Source organism: Cannabis sativa, chromosome 9, assembly GCF_029168945.1.
Source record: "Cannabis sativa cultivar Pink pepper isolate KNU-18-1 chromosome 9, ASM2916894v1, whole genome shotgun sequence".
NCBI classification, from domain to species: Eukaryota; Viridiplantae; Streptophyta; class Magnoliopsida; order Rosales; family Cannabaceae; genus Cannabis; species Cannabis sativa.
This window is the reverse complement of record NC_083609.1, coordinates 10,076,686-10,099,380: the sequence shown is the minus strand read 5'-3', so window position 1 is coordinate 10,099,380 and position 22,695 is coordinate 10,076,686. Positions and strand designations below refer to the sequence as shown.

General features: G+C 33.7%; 3 protein-coding genes and 1 long non-coding RNA gene across 9 annotated transcripts; 2 read left to right on the top strand and 2 right to left on the bottom strand.

The window, feature by feature from the left end:
• Positions 1-305: 305 nt before the first annotated feature.
• On the bottom strand, positions 306-7,648 carry LOC115722311 (chloride channel protein CLC-d). Of its 6 annotated transcripts, none has more exons than XM_030651492.2 (23): positions 7,475-7,648; positions 7,283-7,355; positions 6,619-6,840; positions 6,473-6,519; positions 6,276-6,374; positions 5,991-6,065; positions 5,736-5,824; positions 5,371-5,511; positions 5,219-5,289; positions 5,027-5,106; positions 4,687-4,836; positions 4,327-4,386; positions 4,151-4,225; positions 3,904-4,055; positions 3,684-3,819; positions 3,471-3,599; positions 2,823-2,900; positions 2,686-2,741; positions 2,496-2,579; positions 2,256-2,412; positions 2,059-2,160; positions 1,896-1,942; positions 306-747 (listed from the first exon to the last, which is right to left on the bottom strand). In XM_030651492.2, the coding sequence occupies exons 1-23, from the start codon at positions 7,646-7,648 to the stop codon at positions 654-656; spliced, it is 2,391 nt and encodes a 796-aa protein (XP_030507352.2). In that variant the 3' UTR covers positions 306-653. The 6 variants fall into 6 exon arrangements, with proteins under 6 accessions (XP_030507352.2, XP_060959512.1, XP_030507354.2 ...); XM_061103529.1 differs by having other exon boundaries at positions 1,901-1,942; XM_030651494.2 differs by having other exon boundaries at positions 7,453-7,593.
• A 384-nt stretch (positions 7,649-8,032) lies between these two features.
• Positions 8,033-9,581, top strand: LOC115722313 (large ribosomal subunit protein eL34). The gene is made up of 5 exons (XM_030651496.2): positions 8,033-8,270; positions 8,409-8,510; positions 8,653-8,732; positions 9,121-9,230; positions 9,316-9,581. The coding sequence occupies exons 2-5, from the start codon at positions 8,432-8,434 to the stop codon at positions 9,404-9,406; spliced, it is 360 nt and encodes a 119-aa protein (XP_030507356.1). The 5' UTR covers positions 8,033-8,270; positions 8,409-8,431; the 3' UTR covers positions 9,407-9,581.
• A 1,991-nt stretch (positions 9,582-11,572) lies between these two features.
• LOC115722312 (long chain acyl-CoA synthetase 6, peroxisomal) lies at positions 11,573-20,518 on the bottom strand. The gene is made up of 23 exons (XM_030651495.2): positions 20,021-20,518; positions 18,319-18,379; positions 18,140-18,217; positions 17,965-18,036; positions 17,803-17,884; positions 17,452-17,557; positions 17,292-17,368; positions 16,831-16,875; positions 16,643-16,729; positions 16,458-16,547; positions 15,282-15,361; positions 15,080-15,173; positions 14,693-14,781; positions 14,518-14,606; positions 14,125-14,254; positions 13,903-14,021; positions 13,352-13,475; positions 13,185-13,271; positions 12,597-12,700; positions 12,423-12,508; positions 12,235-12,321; positions 12,024-12,110; positions 11,573-11,939 (listed from the first exon to the last, which is right to left on the bottom strand). The coding sequence occupies exons 1-23, from the start codon at positions 20,133-20,135 to the stop codon at positions 11,841-11,843; spliced, it is 2,088 nt and encodes a 695-aa protein (XP_030507355.2). The 5' UTR covers positions 20,136-20,518; the 3' UTR covers positions 11,573-11,840.
• Positions 20,519-20,615: 97 nt separating this feature from the next.
• LOC115707845 (uncharacterized) lies at positions 20,616-21,683 on the top strand. Its single transcript, XR_004009781.2, has 2 exons — positions 20,616-21,182; positions 21,271-21,683. It is a non-coding gene; the product is annotated as an uncharacterized LOC115707845 (long non-coding RNA).
• The last annotated feature ends 1,012 nt before the right edge of the window (positions 21,684-22,695 follow it).

Genomic DNA, 22,695 nt, shown 5'->3' with positions numbered 1-22,695 from the left:
AGGGATACACATTTTCTTTTCTTTCTTCTCTATTTTCTATCTTTCATAATTTTTCTTTCCCTCTATTTTTCTTTCCTTTAGGGTTTAGACAAATAATTTAAGCTCTTTAACAACCCTCTTGATCATTACATATATAGGCAATTAAAATTTAACAAACCAATTAAAAAAAAATAGGGGAAATAAAAAGTAAAGTGATTAAAGTATATTTATTACTAGATTTTTTTTTTATTTTTATTTATTCGTTTATTCTTTTCAAGTCAACATTATACCGGGGACTGTAAACCAAGTCTAATGAAGGCATCAACTAAAAACGAAGCACTTTAATCACTTCCAAGCCTTTTGAATGTATAATAATTCCAATAAATTGCAAACCTAGGCAATCGACTCAGCCAGGTTTATGTTGTCTTTGATATAACCTAATTATTAGAATTCTGCTATTGTTAGTTTTTCAACTTCTATGACTACATTTCTATATGATACAAACTTCAGACGCTTGGGTCTAAAGAAACCCCTCCATGCAAGGAGACCAATCATTAATGAATAACTACCCTAAATGCCTAAGATAAAAGAAGATGAGCAAAGAGAAAGTGGGAAGAAAGAACTAAGAAACAAGCAGTGAGAAGTACAGTCATCAGGGAAGATTCAAAGGTAGTTCAGTCTGACATATGTTGGACCAGAAGACCGTTGAGAAGTGGGCGCTCCGCTTCTTCATTCCTTACGGCTGAACTTCTATCGCGATGCTGAGGTCTGGTACAAACAGGTTACAACGTGGATTAAAAAGATGAATTGAGTGATTTTGGCCAATGTATGAACTCAAATTCAAAAACTAAATGAATTATATATATGGTCAAACAACAGATTTTGATGCCTAAGGGCAAAAACATAAATCACATCAAAGACAAAAAAAAAACATAGAAATTATGAAGTTGTAAACCATATCATCAGAACAAGAAGACCATTTTCTATAGCTAACGCCTCAACTCATCAGTATTTTCTTCCACTAAGTATACCCTTCATGAGTTCTGCGTATATTTATCTAATAGTTCTACTCCCTTTGATAAGGCTGATAGTCACAGGAATAAAAAACTTCATGTGAAAGAATTACTTGATGTGTCCATCTTAATTCTCAAATCAAATTTTAAAGTAAGAATATATTAGCTGAAACATAAAACTTAGGTTGCGTTTGGTTAGAAGTAATAAAATGGAATAGAATAAAAAAGAAATAATCTTCATTCCATTCCTTTGTTTTGTTGCATTTTAGGTGCGTATGGTTGGAAGGAATGAAAACATAAGAATGAAAATGAGAATGGAAATAGGAATAGGAATGGAATAAAATTTAAAATGCATAAAAAAAATTGATAAAAAAATTATTGAATTTTTTCTCATCATGCATTGGAATGATCTTTCCTTCCATTTCAAAATGGAATTGTCATTCCACCAAAATAGTGGAAAGGCCATTCTATTGGAATGACATTCCAACACTTTAACATAGTATTACATAAAAATATGATATATAATCTAATTCAATATAATACAATACAATCGACCTATTACGACGTTCCAAACGACCCCTAAGTATTGGAATATCATTCCAATGAAATAGCCTTTCCGTGGAATGACTATTCCATTTTGAAATGGAAGAAAAGACCATTCCAATGCAAGATTTGAAAAAATTTAATAATTTTTTTTATCAATTTTTTTATGTATTTTAAATTTTATTCCATTCCATCCATATTCCTATTCCCATTTCCATTTTCATTCTTATTCTTATATTTTCATTCCTCCCAACTAAACGCCACCTAAAAGAATTTCAAAATCATACTAAGACGGTCCAATCCAAAAACAATTATTTTCAGTCTACGTGTGAGTAGAAAAAAAAAAGGCATCATAGAGACCTTACACTAGTCGATTGGAGCTCCAAGGTGGCTGAATCTACATTTTCCTGAAAGACAGACAACCAAAGATCAATGAAGTTTCACTTTATTTATTTGTTTATTTTAAAAAAATGATGTTTCTTTGATGTAGAAATGCACAGCTAAGGGAAAGGAATTGCAATACCTCAATCAATAGGTCTTTTCTGGTAATCAAACCAATTACACGAGATGGACGAGGAACAACAAATATATGTCTCAAACCTAGCTGACGGAAAAGATTATATACCTGCACCACCAAGATGCAACAATTATTCGTAATATTATTTGCATACAACAAGAAAATAAAAACAAAGTACAGAGGAAAATAGATGACATGGCTACCTTCGTCAATGACATATCCTCAGGGACAATGTATGGAGAGGGGTTCAAAAAAGGGGCAAGATCTATGTACATTTCCAAGTCATCTGAACTAAGATGCACATCATCTATAGATATTCCTTTGCTAGAAGCAGGTTTCACAAATTCGTTGAGAGAATGCCTGGAATACACAGAAATCCATCAAAATCTTGTAGCACAAGTGGAATGCCAGACTTCAAACCAAACTTTGATGCTTTTCATTACCTGATAAACCTAGATCCTCTTGAATCACTAGGCAAAGGACTATGCTGAAAATCAGCCTTAGACTGTAGAAGTACCAACAAGTGACTGCAACATGAACAAAGTTAACATTGTTTCTTCTTGAAAATTGTGTTTTAATAATGAGAGAGAGAGAGAGAGAGAGAGAGAGAGAGAGAGAGAGAATATATCGCACGTTCGAAGCATGAGTCCAATGACAAGTGTTTCTCCATTTCTGGTATGGTCAATCACCTGTATAGGGTAAAAATAAGCATTAACCTCCAAATGCCGCCAAATATTGACGATAAAGATATAGGGAAAGAGCATGCATACTGGGAAGCCATTGTGTTTGTTGCTATGTAAAATAGAAACTACATCTGCAACCTTAACAACTCGAGGGAAGGAGACCACCTTCAAAAGAAACATTATACAGTTAATTTCAGATGGCTTCACCGCTTCAGAAATGAAGTTTCAGCACAATCTCGTACATATCAAACGCATACGACAATTGTAAACATTCATGTGTTTTGACAAGCCTTATGAGTTTGTTTGTCACAAAAGAAAAAATTCTAGCACCAGAAGAATCTCCATGTTCCATGTGAAGTGCCCATGAGAAGTCAATATAAAAGATGGAGAGCTCTATCAATTAGGAGCACTTTAATTTGAGTTTTCACATTTATCATTAGCAGCAGACTTTCATTAACAATATATATATATAAAAAGAAAGAAAAAACCACAACAATCAAAATCAATGTAATCACCAAACGTTAACACAGCACAGACATCCGGCGAATTTAATTTGGATTAGTATAAAGGTTCTTGAAAGCTTACATACACACAAATAATGCAATGTCTGATTCATAATGTCCACATTTAAAAAGAATGATATACCAAACATCCAAGGTCTATATTCATACTAATACTCATTACTATCTATAGGCTGTCATATTATAAATGACGAAGGCTTAAAAAGACATTTACCCCTCTTCCACAGGCTTCCTTTGCTGTCATTTTCCGCATCTGGTATTTAGGTCTCGATTCTAGTAATGGAATATTCCTTAATCGTGCCTGTTCTTCATAGAAACCTTCATTAAAAGCATCACCAACAGCCTGCAGATAAAAATATAAATTATTTTCTCATTCCCTCACAAATATAGTATGTATTAAAACATAAAAAGATAAAAGGAAGTAGACCTTTGAAATTAGAAGAACAAGCATGATAGGAACTAGAAGTTTCAAGTTATTTGTGATTTCAACCATAATGACGCATAAAGACACTGTCATCCGCATTGATCCCCCAAGAAAAGCAGCAGCTCCAAGAAGAGCGTATCTGCAGGTCCACCAAGTATTCCACATTAGTTCAAAGATAGGAAAGTTAATGCAGCATAATCACAAAGCTAAACAACTGACTCACGTCCCCTCTTCAATGTTCAACTTCGCATAAAAGTTAACTACAAACATGCCAACAAGACGTCCATATGTTGAACCAATCATAATCCCAGGTACGAATTGACCAGCTGGAACAGCAGTGCCGTATGTTATAACTGCTAAACTATAAAACATAACCTGCAATACAGTTGCAAAAAAATTACCCAAAATGTACCAAAACTCACAAATTGCTGCTGTATAGCCTGTAAAAAGCTCAAGGAAAAATGAATTACCAGAAAGGTCAATAGACTTTGAGCACTGAACTCGTGAATTGTTTTTGCACTGAACAAATTCCTAATGGCATCATCCTGTCACAACAAAGCAGATACAATTGAGTAGAAATCATAAAGACACCATAAAACTATAATGTTATGTTCCAAAATAAAGACTTCAGTCAGTAGAAAAGAACCTGAGTATTAAAGAAAAGAGTTGCCAGATCATTGTACTCCTTGTCCTTACTGCAGTAGAACTGAAAATATATAGATTCAGTAAGCTTCAAAATATCACTCACATGCCCTAAAACCCTAACAGCCCCTAAATATCAGAGACATGTAACTTAGGTTGATTTTGGTCTTCATAACCATGTCAAAGATGTAGAAGACAGAATATACTAATTACAAAACCTTCTTGTGCCGAGAAGAAACAATAATCTCACAGAATCTATATATTTAATAGAAACGGGGAACAGAAGTTGGTAGGCAGAAAAAGCAAATAGCAAAATAAGTGATTCTAAAATTTTAAACAGAAACACCATGAACAGGGATCTTACGTTTACATAGTTCCCATACATTCCTGGAGGCCTTGGGCACTCAATTCCATTATCAGAATCCGACTCAGGGCACGCACTGCATTTTCTTAAAAGTGGCAAACCAAAGGAAATAAGAGAAGTTATTACAGATACAAGGCAGGCTTCATATATCTGCATCAAAACAAAAATTAAAGGTAAGGTTAACAAATGAGAGTGAGAACATAAGCAAGTGTAAGTTAGGGATCCCATCACAGATTACTGTCATAATTTAAACACTTTCTTGTATGGTTGAGTGAAATTGGACCAAATAATAGTGATGGAGACACATGAGTCTGCCTTTATATTACAGTCCAAAGATTACCTTGACTCTGTTCCCTTTCTTGTGCAAATAATTTCGACGCCAGCCAGCAATGTAAAATGTTAACTGATTAAACAAAGCTCCTGAAAAATAAAAGATATATCAAACCTGTGAAAAAAGGGGAAAAACAGAAGAAAATGTAACCCATAAAAAGCAGCATGTAACACATCCAGGCAAAAGGAAATGAAGAAATACCTAATAACCCTCCAATCACACCAATAACTGCCATTGGCAATAGCTCCCTAATATAGTAGTCGTCTTGGCCACTGAAAATAAGGCAAGTTAAAATTAGAACAAGCTGAACAGACACAGTAATGTAAGTATCTGAAGAGAGTAAAGAACCTAACTCGGAAGTGTCCCATATTATGAAGCCACCTGAACCAAAATGTCCACATTTTCCACTTTTACACCACCCCATTGCAGTACGCACCACAACAGCTACAATGGCAGAAGTGAAGAAGACACGCCACATAAGTGGACTCCTCCACCTTCAAGAAAAAAAAAACAGAACTGTTAAGGCACCAGCATATTTTAACTTATCAGGATTACAAGTTTAACATTGAAATTGCAAAACATAACATTTTCACAATCACAACTTTCGAAACAAGCAAGCACGTCAAAACGCATCCATGAATGATTACATTAACAGCACAAGACAACCCATGCAGATATTCCAGTCCTTACAAAAGTCAGGAAACAGAATTGGCATTACCATGATGTTACTTCTTCCAATGCAAATAATACACCACCAACAGGAGCTCTAAAAGCAGCAGCAACTCCTGCTGCACACCCACAAGTTACCTTTTCAAAAGTCACAAAATCTAGAATTAGAATGAGTATGATATGGAGAGATTCATCTCAATAATTTATTAATTTGAAATATTTCACTATTTAAGTCATACAAAAGAAACACGCTAATTAGGTACAAAATTTTTGTAAAATTAACTTGACAACAAAAGGAACTTACAAGATCTCTGCGATCCCGATCGCTTTTAAATACTTGTAGCCACCTGGAACTTACATGATATTTTGTAGATCCACCCTGAGATAGGATCATATGTAGAAAAACTTTAGTTTGTAGTGGAATGCGTAGAAAATGTTGGCATTAATATTTTTTGTTTTAACATGCATAAGCCTTCCTAGCATGTATGTTAGCCATGCATTCAAAAGTGGTTCTTCAGTTTGATTACAAAAATCAAAACAGATAACAAAGAAAATTTACACACAGTGCATTTCCAGAATATGTGCTTACTTGTCCAAGCAAAGAAGCAATACAAGCACCCGTATGAACAAGAGGACCTTCTTTCCCAAGAGCTAGACCACCTCCAACTGACCCAATACTTCCAAATATCTGTGTATCACCAGAAGGAAGAAAAAACAAACCAATAAAAATACTGAAAACATAGAAGTCAAAATAAGCACGACTTAATAGCGAAAGGATCGTCGAACCTTTCCAATTAAGGTTCTGAAAAGCAGGATACCGTGAGTATCAACCCCTGATAAATTTTAACCAAATAAGATATTAATTAGATAATGAACAGGAAAATGGAAACAATGAACATATTACAGGGGAAAGAAAAGAAAATCTAACATACCATTCAGATAACCCTTGATTTCTGGAATACCAGATCCAGCAGCTGCTGGTGCAAACTGTGTAATGATATATACAGAGGACAATACTAGAGCCAAGTTGATTAATATGTACACCACAAATCCAGCTACATATGATTTTTGTATTATAGCAAATGTCAGAGCAAACTTCCAGCCTGCAAAGTTCTCAACGGAAATGTTGATGAAAACAGCGGCTAGTCCAGTACCTGAAGGCAATCAATGGAAATCAAATACATGATTAAACACCAATACGATCGCTTCCTCCAGCAGGAAAAGAAAATGAAATACAGAACTAGAACAATCGAAGATCATTATGTTTCTAATAATAAACAATGACATAATCATAGTAGTTGAAGGTCAATTATCTCTGACCAATGAAACAAACTAATACATCGTTCTTCTTTACACTTACTGTCAAAATATACTAGTTACAATTCGTTTATATAATCTGGTTGGTTATACTCGAAGGAACACATATCCTCTGCTTCAACCTCCAGACGACTACTCATACAAAAAGTAACTAATGCAAAGATTCAAAACTAGAAGAGTGTCATGAAAAGCTATATCATAGAATGTATAGAGATAACGCCCCAAAATTAAGGTTCACGAAGGAAAAAAAAATAAAAAAAGCAAAATTCATCGACATACCGATGCCAATAAGCAGTGCAAAGAACCATTTCACTACCACATAATATCCCACAAAAAGTTTTCCTCTTTGAGCCTACACAGAACCCAAAACACGCCAGAAAAGTTAAGAATCAACAGGGCCGCAAACCCACAAAAAGGCTATAAAAAAATAGGCATAATTGAACTCGAACCAAGAAACCCCAGAAACGGGACCTGCTCTTCCCAGTAAGCGTAATTCTCGATAACTTCATAGTCAAGGCTCTCGACACTGTTCACATCGCTCTTTGCGATGCCAAGAGCGTCGGTTTGCCCTTCCTCCGCGTTCGGAAGTCTAGACCACGCCAGCTTGGCTGTCTCCATCCCATTCTGCAAATGATTCGACAACATCCCGAATTCTAATAGAAAACCCCTAACAAAAATCCTCAATCAATCCACCGAAACTCTAAAAGGAATCGGCGAAGCTCGGGACTTCTTCCAACACAAAATGGAAACCGTTGGCGATACGGAAGTTGGTCCGTACAGCATCTGATCCGCAAAATATTAATCTCGGAAGTGGCGAAATCAAGAATCAGAATCCGAATTGGTTCCCAAAACACGCTCCTAAACTGGTCCGATTTGAGTATCGAACATCAAAGAGCTTAAGCTCTGAGCTCTGTCACTGTAATGAATCAATAAATGATGAGAAGACTCACAAAAAAGTCCCTCTTTTCAAAGCAGAGGAATTGGGCTATTATCAAATGCGGGCAGACTCAGTTGACAGTTGTTGAGTCCTCTCAATTGAAAGTCAGATCGTGATCTTTTTCCAGTCCAATTCTAATTTGTTTTGAAAGGCGTGTTGGTCTTGGGAGATAGGCCCATTACAATAGCCCAAACATAAGCCCAATCCAAAAGCCCAATAACACAAATTACTGTATCATCAAATTAGGGTTTCATCTTATTTCTCATACATTACAGAGTGGAAACTGAAGACGAACTTCTTTCCGTCTCTTCTTCTCTTTCGGAGCTCAAGGTATCTATCTCATACTCTCTATGGTAGAATATGTATATATGGGTTTTGTTTTTAGAATGTTTTTGATAAAGTTGAAAACCCTACTTATTTTCTTTCTTGTCTATTTTGTTCTTCTTCTTTTGCTGTCTTGAATCGCAGAGTTTTTTACCAAGTAATCGAAAATGGTGCAGCGTCTCACTTATCGCTCGCGACACAGCTACGCCACCAAATCGAACCAGCACCGAATCGTCAAAACCCCAGGTTTGTTTTTTCACACACACCCACTAATCTTAACCTTTTCAAGTTTCTACCATTTCGTTATCGAAATCATTGTTGAATTTGTGGGAAGATGTCGTTTTTTTGTTTCTGGGTTTTGCTTATTTTGTACATTTTCCATCATTAGGTGGGAAGTTGGTCTACCAGACCACCAAGAAGAGAGCAAGTGGCCCAAAATGTCCTATTACTGGCAAGAGAATTCAAGGGGTATGATGATTTTTCTTTATAAAGTACCTGTGAAATTGAGCTTTAATATGGATTTGATTTTAGGTCATGCATAATGCGAATGTACATATTAATTATCAATCGTTATATTAGATTTCACGTCTATACATATGATTACAACCTTAATATCTAGAGTTTACTTGATAAAAGAACACATTTTCATAGGGTAGCATTTGTGTTCTAGGAACCAAGATGAAGAACTTGGAATTTGGTTTTTGACTCGTGTGTGCCATTGCTCGCATTTGAAGTCTGCCATTTTAGCTTGTTTATCGTATTACTTGTTCTAGTGTTTAGTTTATGTGCCATCTTTTTTGGGTTAAGGCCTTTCCCTTCCACAACTTGTTAATGTCTAATTTATGAGTTGTTGCAGATCCCTCACCTGAGACCAACTGAATACAAGCGCTCTAGATTGTCGAGGAACCGTAGGACTGTGAACCGTGCCTATGGTGGCGTTCTTTCTGGAAGTGCTGTTAGGGAGAGGTATGTAACTGTTAATGACTAGTCACGGTCCTCCCATTTGTTATGTCCAAGTTGAATGTTCTCTTAAGAAATTCATGTTGTGCAGGATCATTCGTGCTTTCTTGGTGGAAGAGCAAAAGATTGTGAAGAAGGTTTTGAAGATTCAAAAGGCAAAGGAAAAATTGGCAGCTAAATGAGTGATATAATGTTATTGAGCGAAATTTTGACTTCCTTTTAAGTCTCGAGTATTCAATATGGAACAAGATGTTTAAATGGTTTTACTGTATTCTGTTTGCTACCTCAGTTAGTTGAGTACTCTTGTTAGTGCAAATTTGCAGACAGTCAATCTTTTGAAACATGGTATTTCTAGTAGTTTGATTTCCAGGTTTTTTAATCTATAGTTTGTCAAATTCTTAACGATCTGGTATCAGTGTCACTATATTTGTCACTTTAGATTTGCATTTTGCAACTATGGTTTTTTGAAGTCTTTTGATGGTTTTTCTTTCACAAATCACAAAATTACCCTTGCAGTTTGTTGTTTCACTATATTTGGTATTTTGCACCTTTTGTATGCTGATCTACGTATTTTGTGAGCAAGTTTTCTTTAGTGCATGTTTGGTTTGAGGGAGTGAAGGTTGTAGTGGAATCAAAAGTTGCATTCCATTGTTGTCTTTGAATCTTTTGTAATGCTTTTCATTGCAATTAATGTTACACTACTTAATATACAAATGTTGTATCCATGTAATGTAATGAGCTTTACATTATTGTATTGAAAGTAAAATGACGTTGTACTTTTTATTTAGGGTTTTTTTCAGTTTTAACCAAAAAATATAATAATATTATAAAAATACCTCTAGTTGGGTAAATAAATAAATATATAGTCCAAATAAAAAAAATTACACAAATACCACTTACACACCTTGAACTTAGAATTCATGTTTTTTGGGCAACCATGAAACTAAAATTCAACGGAAACAAAGATCAGTCTGACATTCGATCTGATAAGCAACATAGAGCGATCATTCCTCGATTGAATGAAGGAATTGGGAACTATATTTTCACTGATGCCTCTTGGTTTCAAGGGGATGCGGGCATTGCTGCAATGAGAGTGGATTCGAATACTGGTTTCTGGTTTGTTAGTGCTCAAAAGTTGCAGACACATTCGGCGTTGGAAGCAGAGTTAATGGCTATTTTGCATGCTCTCAACATGGCTATTGAGGATGGATGGATTGAAGTGCAGATTTTCTCAGATTCAAAAGTGGCTATTAGTGCTTTAACCACCAGAGTTATCCCGGATTGGAGAGTAGCTACAGTTTTTTACTCAATTCTGAACTTATCTAATAGTTTTACTAGCGTTTGTTTCTGTTTTATTAATCGTTGTTTTAATAGTGTGGCTGATGGTGTAGCCAAACGCGCAAGACTTAATAGTGATTTGGCAATTTTGTATCAAGGGGAGGGTATTCCCCCGGTGATTCCCATCAATTTTACTAATTAATGAACATTAGTTCTTTTCAAAAAAAAAAAATGAAACTAAAATTCAACTCGAATTCTAGTTTAATTTGCATAAAATTAATGTTTTTGACTTTAATTTTCAGATTTATTAAATGTATATCTCAAAAAGTTAAATCAGAATTCTCAAACAATCCAATTCAAGTATAATATCAATACTATAGTAAAATATTTATCCTCGTGTATTTTCGTGTTTTTCAAATTTCTAATGGTGAATTTGTTCATATTAAATCATGAAAAGACATGTAAATAGAGTTGCGTACATAGAAACACTGTTCTAATTTTTAATATTTCACAACAGTCACATAAACATTTTGCTAACAGTTATTTCTCCACATATTACTATTAAGGTATAAGTAATTATCGATCAGTAGTAAAAAAAATACTGACAAATAGTTTTTTACATATACAGTTTCATATTTTTATATATTTTTAGTTACAATTAAGTTGCACATAAGTTGGCTCGCAATAGATATAACTTTTGCATTACAATTTCAACAGCGACCCACGATCCATGCTTCCTGAGATTAAAATCTTCGTCTGATGCAACCTTTGGTCAACCACCAGCAAACTTCGTCTAATGCAACCTTCGATCAACCACCCAGTAATCTTTGTCTAATTGAAACATTTGTCTGATGCAACCTTCGGCCAACCACCCAGCAACCTTCGTTTGATTAAAACCTTCGTCTGATGCAACCTTCGACCAACCACCCAACAATTATCGTCTGATTGTGTAAGTGATAGTGTAAGAGGTATTTTGGCAATTAAAAGCACATAAAAAATATAAATGTTGTCTACACTTTATAAGAATATTTTTATAAATAAAGTGTCAATTTATATTTTTCATATAATAATTTCAAAAAAATAAGCTATTTTATTAATTATATTAGGAATAAGTAACAGAATTAACTTGTTACATCACAATTTTATTTGGAAACCAAAAAATAATTCTAAAAACAATACAGTAAGATGGGGAGATGTTATCCATTCCCAGTTTCATCTGACACAATGAAACTTATCTTTGAACTGCTTTAGCTGCTTCATTTGTCTACTCATTTTTTCCTTTTCAGCTTACAAGCATTTACAAGTAACTGCTTATTATTATTAAGTTTAGTTTACACTTCACAACTTGCTCTGAGGAGATGGATCAGAAGTTGCGAGCTCAGCGTACATGTCCGAAATAGCTTTTGCGAAATATTCCTTTGCTTGAGGTCTCTTGACCTAAACAAGTTGAAAAAACAAAGTTAAAATATTAGATTAACTAACGGGATTTTCGTTCCCAGCATTTTGAAGATGAACACTTGCCTTGAATGTTGGAGTGAGCAGACCATTCTCCAATGTAAATGGTTCGGGCACAAGTGTCACAGCTTTTGCGAACTCAAAACCTCTTAGCTGCATTAAAAAAAAATTGAATTTAGACAAAGGCCGAGGTAGAAAAAGAAATGAGCACTCGAATTGACGGCTAGACACAAGTTTTGATCCAATGCTAGACACAAGTTTTGATCCAATGACTTACCTGAGCTTCTCTTCCAAGAGAATCCATATCAGCCAAGACGGCAGCCTTTGCTCTTGGATCATTGCATAGCTGCTGTATGTTTTCAAACTGCGTTCACAGATTGTCAAAGAAACATAAATAAGACACGATGATTTTTCGCAGTTAATGACAATGCTTATGTACAAACCAAGACACCATTCTCCTCTTACCTTAATGCCTTCTGAAGCTGCCCATTCTTGTAATACATCTGGGTCTACGGAGACAACTGCTACTAGAGATGAATTTAAGCTGTCACCTGCCAAGATCAAAGCAAAGAACTTAACAACAGTGTTGTACAAAGCTTGAGGAAAGAGGGAATGTATAGAATATAGATTACAACTTACCATGCACAAAGCATTGGGCAACGAATTTGCACTTTGCATATACGTTCTCAATTTTTTCTGGAGCAATATACTCTCCCTGTGCCAGCTTGAAAATGTTCTTTTTCCTAAAATGGTAAACAACATAATAAGTGGTGCAATGCTTGTATTTAAGCTAAATATTTTTCATTTTTTTAAAAAAAAAATAATAATTAGACAAATGCTTGAATCACAAGAACCCCTGAGAAGTTATATAATCAGATTCACATCAGATTGAGTCTGAAAAGTTCTGTAACCAAACTTCATTTGAGCCTAAGTTTGTAACTCCATGTATAAAAAACTTTATTTTGCTTTCAAAGGGTGGTGGAGTGGTGATTTGGAAAGGTGGAATGGTTTTTGTTTTTAAAAAAACTTTAACAGTTTTAGAAAGTCCTTTATGCCACTATGAAATGACAAAGGCTCCCACAAGTTTGGATAATACACATTATCCAGATCTCTAGTGTGTAGTTGACTGTAGATGGTTTCAGGAACAAGTATAACACTTCTTATTGTATATTTCGTCAAAACAACCAATCATTGGAGCACAAATTACTGAGGATTATAAGATCTCACCTATCAATAATTTTTAGACGACCTCCTGAAAACCACAATCCAATGTCTCCAGTATGAAGCCACCCATCTTCATCAATAACTTCTCTCCTGTTCAGACGAATAATCTTGTCAGACAAATTCAAAAGTTAATAGACAACAGAGAATGAAAAGACAAGTAACATCGTTACGTCTGCTCTTCATCTTTGTGATAGCCACGGAAAATAATTGGACCCCTGACACAGATTTCACCTCGAGGATATGGCTCATCCGCAGTTGTGTAATTCATTTCTGGAACATCAACAAGTTTTATTTCTGAAATAGGACGGAAAACGATTTAGTGAGAAAAAAAAAAACACCCACACACACAAAACGTTACAAAGGCATCATTGATTGTTCAGCATTATGTAATTCCAATTACATCCTCTATCTAGGTGGATGAGACAAATCTGAAACATGCATGTGTGAAGGCAAGACACATACATGATGGAACAGATCATCCAACAAAGCTGGTCATAAGAGAATATCACAATAAGATATGATGGCTGTGAAAAAGAGAGATTTCTAATTGAGGGTAAGTATGAAATGATGGCTTCAAGGTCAAAGGGTCTGCATAAACTTCACATCTTGCCAATTGACAGATACTGAACGTATCATAAATTTGGTGTAAGATACTGAACGTATCAATTAAATTTGTTATAGGCATGTCTCTGTGAATTCTTTAGCTTATGTCATAACTCACCACAAGCTGGATTAGGAGAACCAACATGACCAGACAGACTGTCACCCTCATCCATAGAACTTATAACACAAGAAGTTTCAGTCATTCCATACCCTTCAGCTACACGACCACCAAAGCAGCTGCGAAGGCACATTTAAGTAAGGAATTTATTTTTTGGAAAAGAAGTACGTAAAACCAAATTTAAGAAAACTCACAAAAAGAAAGCAAACGGAGCAAACTCACATTTTCAGGAAGTCCATGACATCAGGAGACAAAGGAGAGGCACCCGATACCATGAAACGAACTCGTCCTCCAAGCTTATCTTTTATCTTATTGAATACCAATCTGTCCCACATAGGAGATGGAGTTTTTCCTGAAACAATCCAATGCTCAATCATCATACAAGACAAAAGAAATCCACAATCCAAAGAGCGGGCAAACTAATATTTAAGATTAGCAAAACTTAAACATATAAGAGCACTTGTAACATTTATTACAAATGTTTATTATAAAATGTTGATCAAGTCTCTTATGTAATAAGATCATATGAGAAAGATTCTATAATGCACAGATGTTTCAGAGAAAAAAGTTGATTGCTAGCTCTAGTGCTGCAGAGTATAGCTTAGATCACTTTACCATTCAATAAAGCTTGCTTCTTTGCATTATAGGCAGCATTGAACAGCTTTTGCTTCAGTGTGCCAGATGACTTTACAGCATTTGTTATGCTGCAAAACCATAATAACATTTTCAATAATAATATTATTTGCATTGACTGTATAATTAAATTCACATAAAAATTGACTATTTTTACCCTGCATATATTCTATTATATAGCCTAGGAACACTGCAAAAGATTGTAGGTCGCAGAGCAGCCATATCATCCATTAATTTCATGTTGTCCTGCATATGATGGTCCAAATAAAGTGGCTGTAATGTTGTCTCAACAAAGCAAAATTAAAGGATAAAATTGCTGAAACTGAATAAAAGATAGATATAAGGATGCAAATGTTTAAAAAGATAACCATCTAAAATAATTTTGTTAAATACACATACACTCGGAGTAGCAAAGTAATTATATCTCAGAATACCAATCAGCAACAACAGAATCATATAATTGTCTAGAAAAATCAGGTACAAGAAAGAAGAGAGAGAAAACCAACCACAGATCTAAAATAAGAGAAGTAAATGAGAATCATACCCCCTGATAGAATCCAACAGCAACTCCAAAATATGCTGTCATAACCTGGTTGACGCGCTCATAGATGTGTGCCAAAGGAAGATATGAAATGTAGCTGATAATATAGAAGATGGTTTCAGGCTCAGCAAAGAGACAGGCAAAAGCAATTACACAGAACATGAGAGAAATAACTTGGAGAGATAAGTAATGTATAAGTACTAACACATCTGAGGGGTAAAATTTGACACCAATACTTGCACCAGCAACATTCGCAATCAGATTCTCATGAGTTAATACAGCTCCCTGGCAATAGTTCATGTAAGGGGGAATTTGATAACAAAATCACACTGTTTAGATTCAAGAATTTAGGTCAAAGTACTGTATTACCTAGGAGTGGGCAAGATCCAAACTAATCTAATTACACTGATGCAATACAATCCAATCTAATTCCGAAAATTGGAAATCCAATTGGATTAGATTTGAAAATTTAGATTTTAATTGGATTGAGATCGGTTATTGGATGACAATGTCAAAATAGAATTAAAAACAATCCAATCCAATTACATATATCGTAAGATTAAAAAATTTATATTACATTATTATTAGTTGTTTTGAATATCTTGAAACAATTTAATCAATTGCTTTTATATTAGTTACTTCGAGTTTTTAGTTGTATTAAGCTAGTAAGAATGATAATTTTATTTAGTATCCACTGTAATATGTAAAATCAATTTGCTCTAATTTGATGTCATAAAAACACATATAACTTTTGCCGATCAAATGTCAAGACTTACTAAATAGGAAGGTAGAAAGAATATAATATCCCTATCTTTGGATAAAACATAAAAGTGTGGATAACACTCTGCCATTAAAATTGAGACTGATAAAAAAGAATTCTCAATCAAGATGATAAAAGTATCCAAGAGTTATTGCATCTCAAATTATATAAAGCTGAGTTTTCTAATGGTGAGTACCAGTGAAGAACTATGATGAATAAATAAATAATAATCTAGAGACTTTGTTTTATAGTGGCTAAAATTTTGCAGTAAATCATTTTGTTCGCTATATTACTAATTTGAATTTGGTTGGTTACTTTTTTTTTTCCTGGAATTTGGTTGGTTACTTAATGAAAGAATTATTTATTATAATGTTCATTTCTTTAAATGTAAACGTGTTTTTTTTTTTCTTATTTCTTTAAAATAGAACAAAAAAAGACATGTTAGCTAAACCATTACATCAGAAAAAATTATGTTACCTTGGCTAAATTTCAAATTTGAGAGGTATACGACTAATTTCATCAAAAGATGTGGGGCCAAGAGGTAGTTCTTTGTCTTAATATTCATGGCAACACACAAATAGACACCAAATGACCAAATAAATAAATAAATTTTAGTCCTACCTTTGGGGTCCCAGTTGTGCCACTAGTGTAGCAAATGGTTGCTACATCATCAGGTTTTGGGGGACAAAAAGGCTGAGGGTTAGTGCGCCCCTAAAAGGAAAATATACACAGAGAAACAAACAATTCAATTAATTATTAAAAGAATTTTAAGAATATCTCCACCGAATCAAAGAGAATCAAATTACCTGACTAAGCAACTTTGAATATGATAAAACCTGAACCCCGGTTGATGAGGGGAGTGATGGAATTTGATCATCTATTCCTCCAACAACCTTTACAAAAGAAATATCCAAGGAAGATAGTAAAACAAGCGGTTTGATCAACATTAAGTTAACAATACAATTAAAATAAGTACAAGAGACATTTATCATACCACAACTAGTCGCACAGATGGAATATCTGACAAGAAGCTCAATATCTGTAAATACCACGAATAGGCCATGTCATTGGAGCTTGAGAGCAATTATTAAATAGTGATAAGAAGAAAGGTCAGATCTTAAATTTAAACTGGTTTTCGTTTTTCAAGCTAACCAGTTCATGATAAAAGTTAATTATGCGTTTCTCCCAAAACCATGTGATAATATTATAGTAACAATCTAAACCTTCTGCTAGTCTGTTCCTAATGCACACCTGGGTCAATATGCAATATTCTCATTTAAGTTTTTTAAACTATGACAATTAAACTCAATATAAAGTACTAATGGCTATAAACGTTACTTCACAAAGATTTGTATGACTAGAAAATAGATTGACGCAAATATATCAACAGACCCAATAAAATTAGTAGCAGGATGGTGCCACACTGCAGCCCCGATAAAAAGTAGTATGACTCACACTATTCAATGTTTGAGGCACACAAAATATAGCTTGAACAGCAGCATGATTTACTATATACTTGACAGCATCAGGCCCTGAAAATTAATAAAATGAACTTGTAAATATATTGACTAGACCAAGCAATAAGAATTCACTAAGCAAATAGCAAGAGACAAACCAAGAGTATCATATAAAGGAACTGATATGTAAGAATATGCGGAGCATGCATGATCAACAATAAGCCACTCCGGTCTATTGATAAAATACAACCCGATGCTTGACCCCTGTATTTAAAAAACGTAAGACAGAAAATAATATGTATATAATATGAACAATAATCAAACAACATGGAGAGAATTGACATTAAAACCAATTTTCCTATCAAATGTAAATGTTAATAGAGGAAAATCAAAAACAGTAAATTGACAAAGCCAAAATAGAAAAGAGAACCCAGATTATTAGATACTTACAATGGTAAAGTTTCGTTACTGTGTGCAAATTGTCAATAATATATACTTAAAAAATTTACCTTTGAAATCCCATGATATACTAGGCCAGAACCAATTGCAGTCCGAGCAGTGCCTACTTCTCCATATGTCATCCATTTGTACCTTGAATGATGAAAAGTGAATGAAAATAATTACAAATATACGAATAAAACTTCAGAACCAAAATTATATAAGTAACTCACTCTCCAACTGTTCCATCAACCCGAATCCGTGTTCCCAGATACTTGTAATCTCGAAAAGTATCAATTGCGTGCCTGGATGCAGAAGTTTAAAAGTATTATTCAGCTAAATCATTAAATGATTGAATACCGGAGCACATAAAGCAACTTTCTTGCCAAAAAAATTGAGGATGCTCACACAAAATTGTCATGTAGTGTACCAATTTCAGGATGATCTTGAAATCTACTGACAAGCTTCAAAGGTGAACGAGCCGATCTACATCAAGAAAATAAAATTGGCAAAAAAAAGAGAAGTTTACGTTACGGCCATGGAGCTTCTTAATTATAGCAAAGGGAGCAACAGCGGGATAGGCCAACCTGTACACATTCCACTTTCCTGTTTGCAATTTTTCTGGAAGAACAACACTGTAGCCTTGTTCTGTGAAAAACGAAAACCAGCACCGATAATTACTATGATTAAAATTACATAACAAACTGATTGCCTCTCACCCTATCACGCATATCAGATCAAAGAAACTGAAAATCAATCTGAATATATTCCTAGACAATGCATTAAAGTAGCAAATAACTTAAACAATTGCAGTACAATAAAGCAAGTTGACTTCTCCAACCTCAAAATCAAAATTCAGCTATAAACATTTTGCCCAAATATTAATAATAATAATCTCAAGCAACAAGTTTCAGTAACTTTAGACAAACACCAATGTCCAAGAAACATTTTTTTTTTGTCTTAACTCAATCAAGTCCCAGACAAAATACAGCTTTGAAATTAGATGAATCCCCAATAAGGGAGATTGTGAGGAAAAAACTTGTTTAACATAATTACATTATAACTGGGGGTCTGCGTTGTGACATAAAAACAAACAAAACAAAATCTAAGGACTTATCCTATTCAAATAAATATCTATGCCAAGAGTTTTGATAAATGGTGCCTTAAACATCAAAGACAAACGTAAAGTACCATATGGCAAGTGGATATGAATGGAAGGTAAGGTTGGACATCCAATCCAATCCAACTTTTTTCTCCTCATTAGGTCTAATCCAACTAGTAATTGAATTTGAAAAATCATCATACACTTAGATCCAATTAGACCTAAAAATCCTATCCAATCCAAAAACTAATTAAATTGGATCTGTTTTTTAATTAAATATCAAATTACACACTTAATTTTTAATATTAACTTAAAAATGTGAAGAAAAATAAGTAAAAACTAAATATCTCCCTTTATTTAAATTTGATACCCCATAAAAAAATATAATTAAAAATTTAAAATAAATAAAACAACACATTTAGCAAGTAATAAAATAGGAGAAAACATCACAAAAACAAATATTACAAATTCAATACAAAAAAAAATCCACTAAAAATATAATTAAAATACTTATTTTTATTATACATAAATAAATATAAATATTTTTTAATATATATAAATGTAACTGAAATAGATTAATTTTTAATTGTATTTTAAAAATAACATCTAATAACTTATCTAATCTAATCTAATTAGAATCCAACTTTTAATATCTAATTATACATTTAATTTTTTTTTGTAATTAGATTGGATTGGTTTTGAATTGTATGTTGCCCACCCTGCTCCCCACGTTCCAGAATATGAAAAAGGAATGCGGGAATGCAGCTCTACCATTTCTTCACATGATCACATCACAAATAATGATAATAGGAAGGAAAAAAAAAGTTCAATTGCACACTGGTCAAATTAACAGCATCGTAATTTATTTAATTAATTTACTTCTTTTTATTCCATTAGAAAAGTAAAATTATATATCTTTATCTTTCGACATCTGAACAATCGAAAATGACAAATTACAAGCAACTTTTACTAAATCATATCAAGAAGCATAATCGAAGCCGTAAACGATCGTAATTGATGAAAAGAAAAGGCCACAGACAATAGAAGAAGCAAAATAGGAGTACGGTATTGCTTTGAATAGGTTCTAAACGAAGTACCATATGAACAGTAACACAGCTACTCCTTTATCAGCCGAAAACATATGCGATCAAAAAAAATTGAACCTATACATACAAACATAAACGTACCGGAAACAAACTCGCCGGAGGTAGCGTTAAGCTGGAGAATGGAGGAAGACTCTCCGGAAGGAATTAAATGATCGGTAATTGCTTTTGCACGTCGCTGAGGCGCCATCGAATCCATGGAAGGTAGATTCGAGGATTAATAAGGTGTGGTTCGAGTAAGGAATGCGATCAAATCTGAATGTGTTAAGGTTTGTTTCGGGGGAAAATAAATGGGGAGAAAGACAGGATATTGATAAGAGAAGAAAAATAAGATTGAGATTAGGAGAAGGCACGCTACCCAACGCTAAACGACTTGAGAAGAAAATGACGTGGTTTTATATTTATTTTTTTACTTTAAAAGAAAAAACATCAGACGAAACCCAGACAGAGACATCATAAATAAAAAGATTTTGGAATATCGCTAAGTAAAAGAAAGGGATAATTGCGGCAATAGTCCCCAAAAACTTGAGGTTGATGCCGATTAGTCCTCAACCTCAAAAATTGGCGGTGAAAATACCTAAGGTCCCAATTTTTGTTTGTCTGTTGGTCCCTAACTTAACTGATCCGTTAAACACAAATAAAATGCCACGTGTCAATTTTTAATTGGTTTAAATAATAATTTAATTAAAAAAATTAAAATAAAATAAAAATTACAAAAATATTTTAAAATTATAATTTATTTTATTTTATTTGTTGTTTTTCTTTTTTTCATTTTTCTTCTTATTCTTCGTCGTCTTCTTCCTCTAACCCGACCCCCTCCTCACCTCGTCTTTTTCTTCCAGCCACACTCCGAGAGAATGGACCACTGTCCATAGCTCCAGCCCGCCCGCCGTCGAGATCCGAAGCTGCTTCCCAGTCGTCCACTGCCCACTGCCGTCGACTGGGCATCTTCTTCACACAATTCCCAATCCCAGCCATGACCCTCACCCCATGCCCATCTCAGCCACGACCCTCACCACCAAAATTCACCAAGAAAATTCATTTCCAAAAATTAGGGTTTCTAATTTTTTTTATTGTAAAGTAAAAAAATATCTCAGATGGGGAAATTAATGTCTAATCTCGCCCAACATTGCACCAAAGCCCTCAATCTCATTGTGCTTCAAAGATCGACCTGTTCATCGAAGAGATTGTGATCACTGATGCTCATGTCACTTTCTACAAGTTCAATATCAAGAGCAATCAATGGGTTAGTGTCTCATTCCTCTTGTAACTCCCATTTTTTTTGTTGAGAATTTATATAACAAGCAGGAATTTTTTTTTTTTTTTGGTGTTAGATCCTTAGAATCTTACGATTTGATTGTGAAGGAGCTCCATTTTCAAGTTTAATGGAGAACTCTAGTGGTGGTGCTCTAATTAGATCCAACTGTCTCTCTTATTTATTCTCATCTGTGTATATATATATATATATTTGATTTTTCTTTATTATTTTATCAAAACAATGGTGGTGGTCTGAGTAAAAAAAATAGATTTAAGTTTTTGTTGGAGATTTGGTTCGTGAGTGTAGCAAACAGGGTTTTGTTTTGTTTTCTGATTGTCTTTGATGTCGACGGTGGTAGTTGGTGACCGTGGCTGGGAATGGGGGTGGTGGCTGGGGATCGGCATGGGTATGAATTGTGTGAAGAAGACGAAGAGAAAAAAGAAAATAAAAGAGAAAAGGAAAAAAAAAAGTTATTTTATGATTTTAAAATAATTTTTTTTAGTTTTTTAAATTTTTTAATTAAAATTATTATTTGGACTAATAAAAAATTGACACGTGGTATTTATTTTGATTTAACGGATCTGTTAGAAAGAGGGACCAACGGACAAACAAAAATTGTGACCTTAGGTATTTTCACCGCCAATTTTTGAGGTTGAGGACTAATCGGCATCAACCTCAAGTTTTTGGGGACTTTTACCGCAATTATCCCTAAAAGAAAATCAAATATATAAAAACGGACAGAACACGTAAAAAAAACAAAAATTATTAATCATGCTGGTGTTTGGTAAGAAAATTTTAATCAGTTTTTTAATTTTAAAATTAAAATAATGATAATATTTTTTAAAAATATATTCTGTAAACTAATTTTATTTTTTAATTTTTTAATTAAGAATTAAATTTCTTAAAATAATAAAAAAGAAAGTAACTTTCAATATTTTTTTAACAGTTTTTTTTTTAATTAATATTTTAGACTCCAACTAGATCTGGATCCAAATCCCCCCACGGCCCTAGTATTGAACCCGGCCTTTGATCCGAACCTAAATCTTACTCCAGACCTACACCCGACTTAAATAAAATTAAGAAATGAAAATGAAAATGAACCTTAGAGAACATATTTTGTTTTCTATTTTTAAGATTGAAAAATAAAAGTGATTACATAACGCATTTTTACTTTTCAAAAAAAAATTAAAAATAAAAATTTTACTTTTATTTTGTGATTAAAAAATTATAAAACAAAAATGTTACCAAACGGCACCTAAATCTTTTATTTTATAATTGGATCGTGTATTTTTTTAAAAACGATATAAAATAGTATTTTGAGCTTAATTTTTTATCATTTTTTTTATATAATAATATAACTTGAACTTGAAGATAATTTTTAATAAATTTAGATAAAGAAAATAGACATACTTGTCATAATAACTCTAGATTAAGGTAATATTTTGTTGGGGTTTTTGCAGTGCAAGTAGTGTGGGTCTTGGCCATTTTTATAAAACCAAAC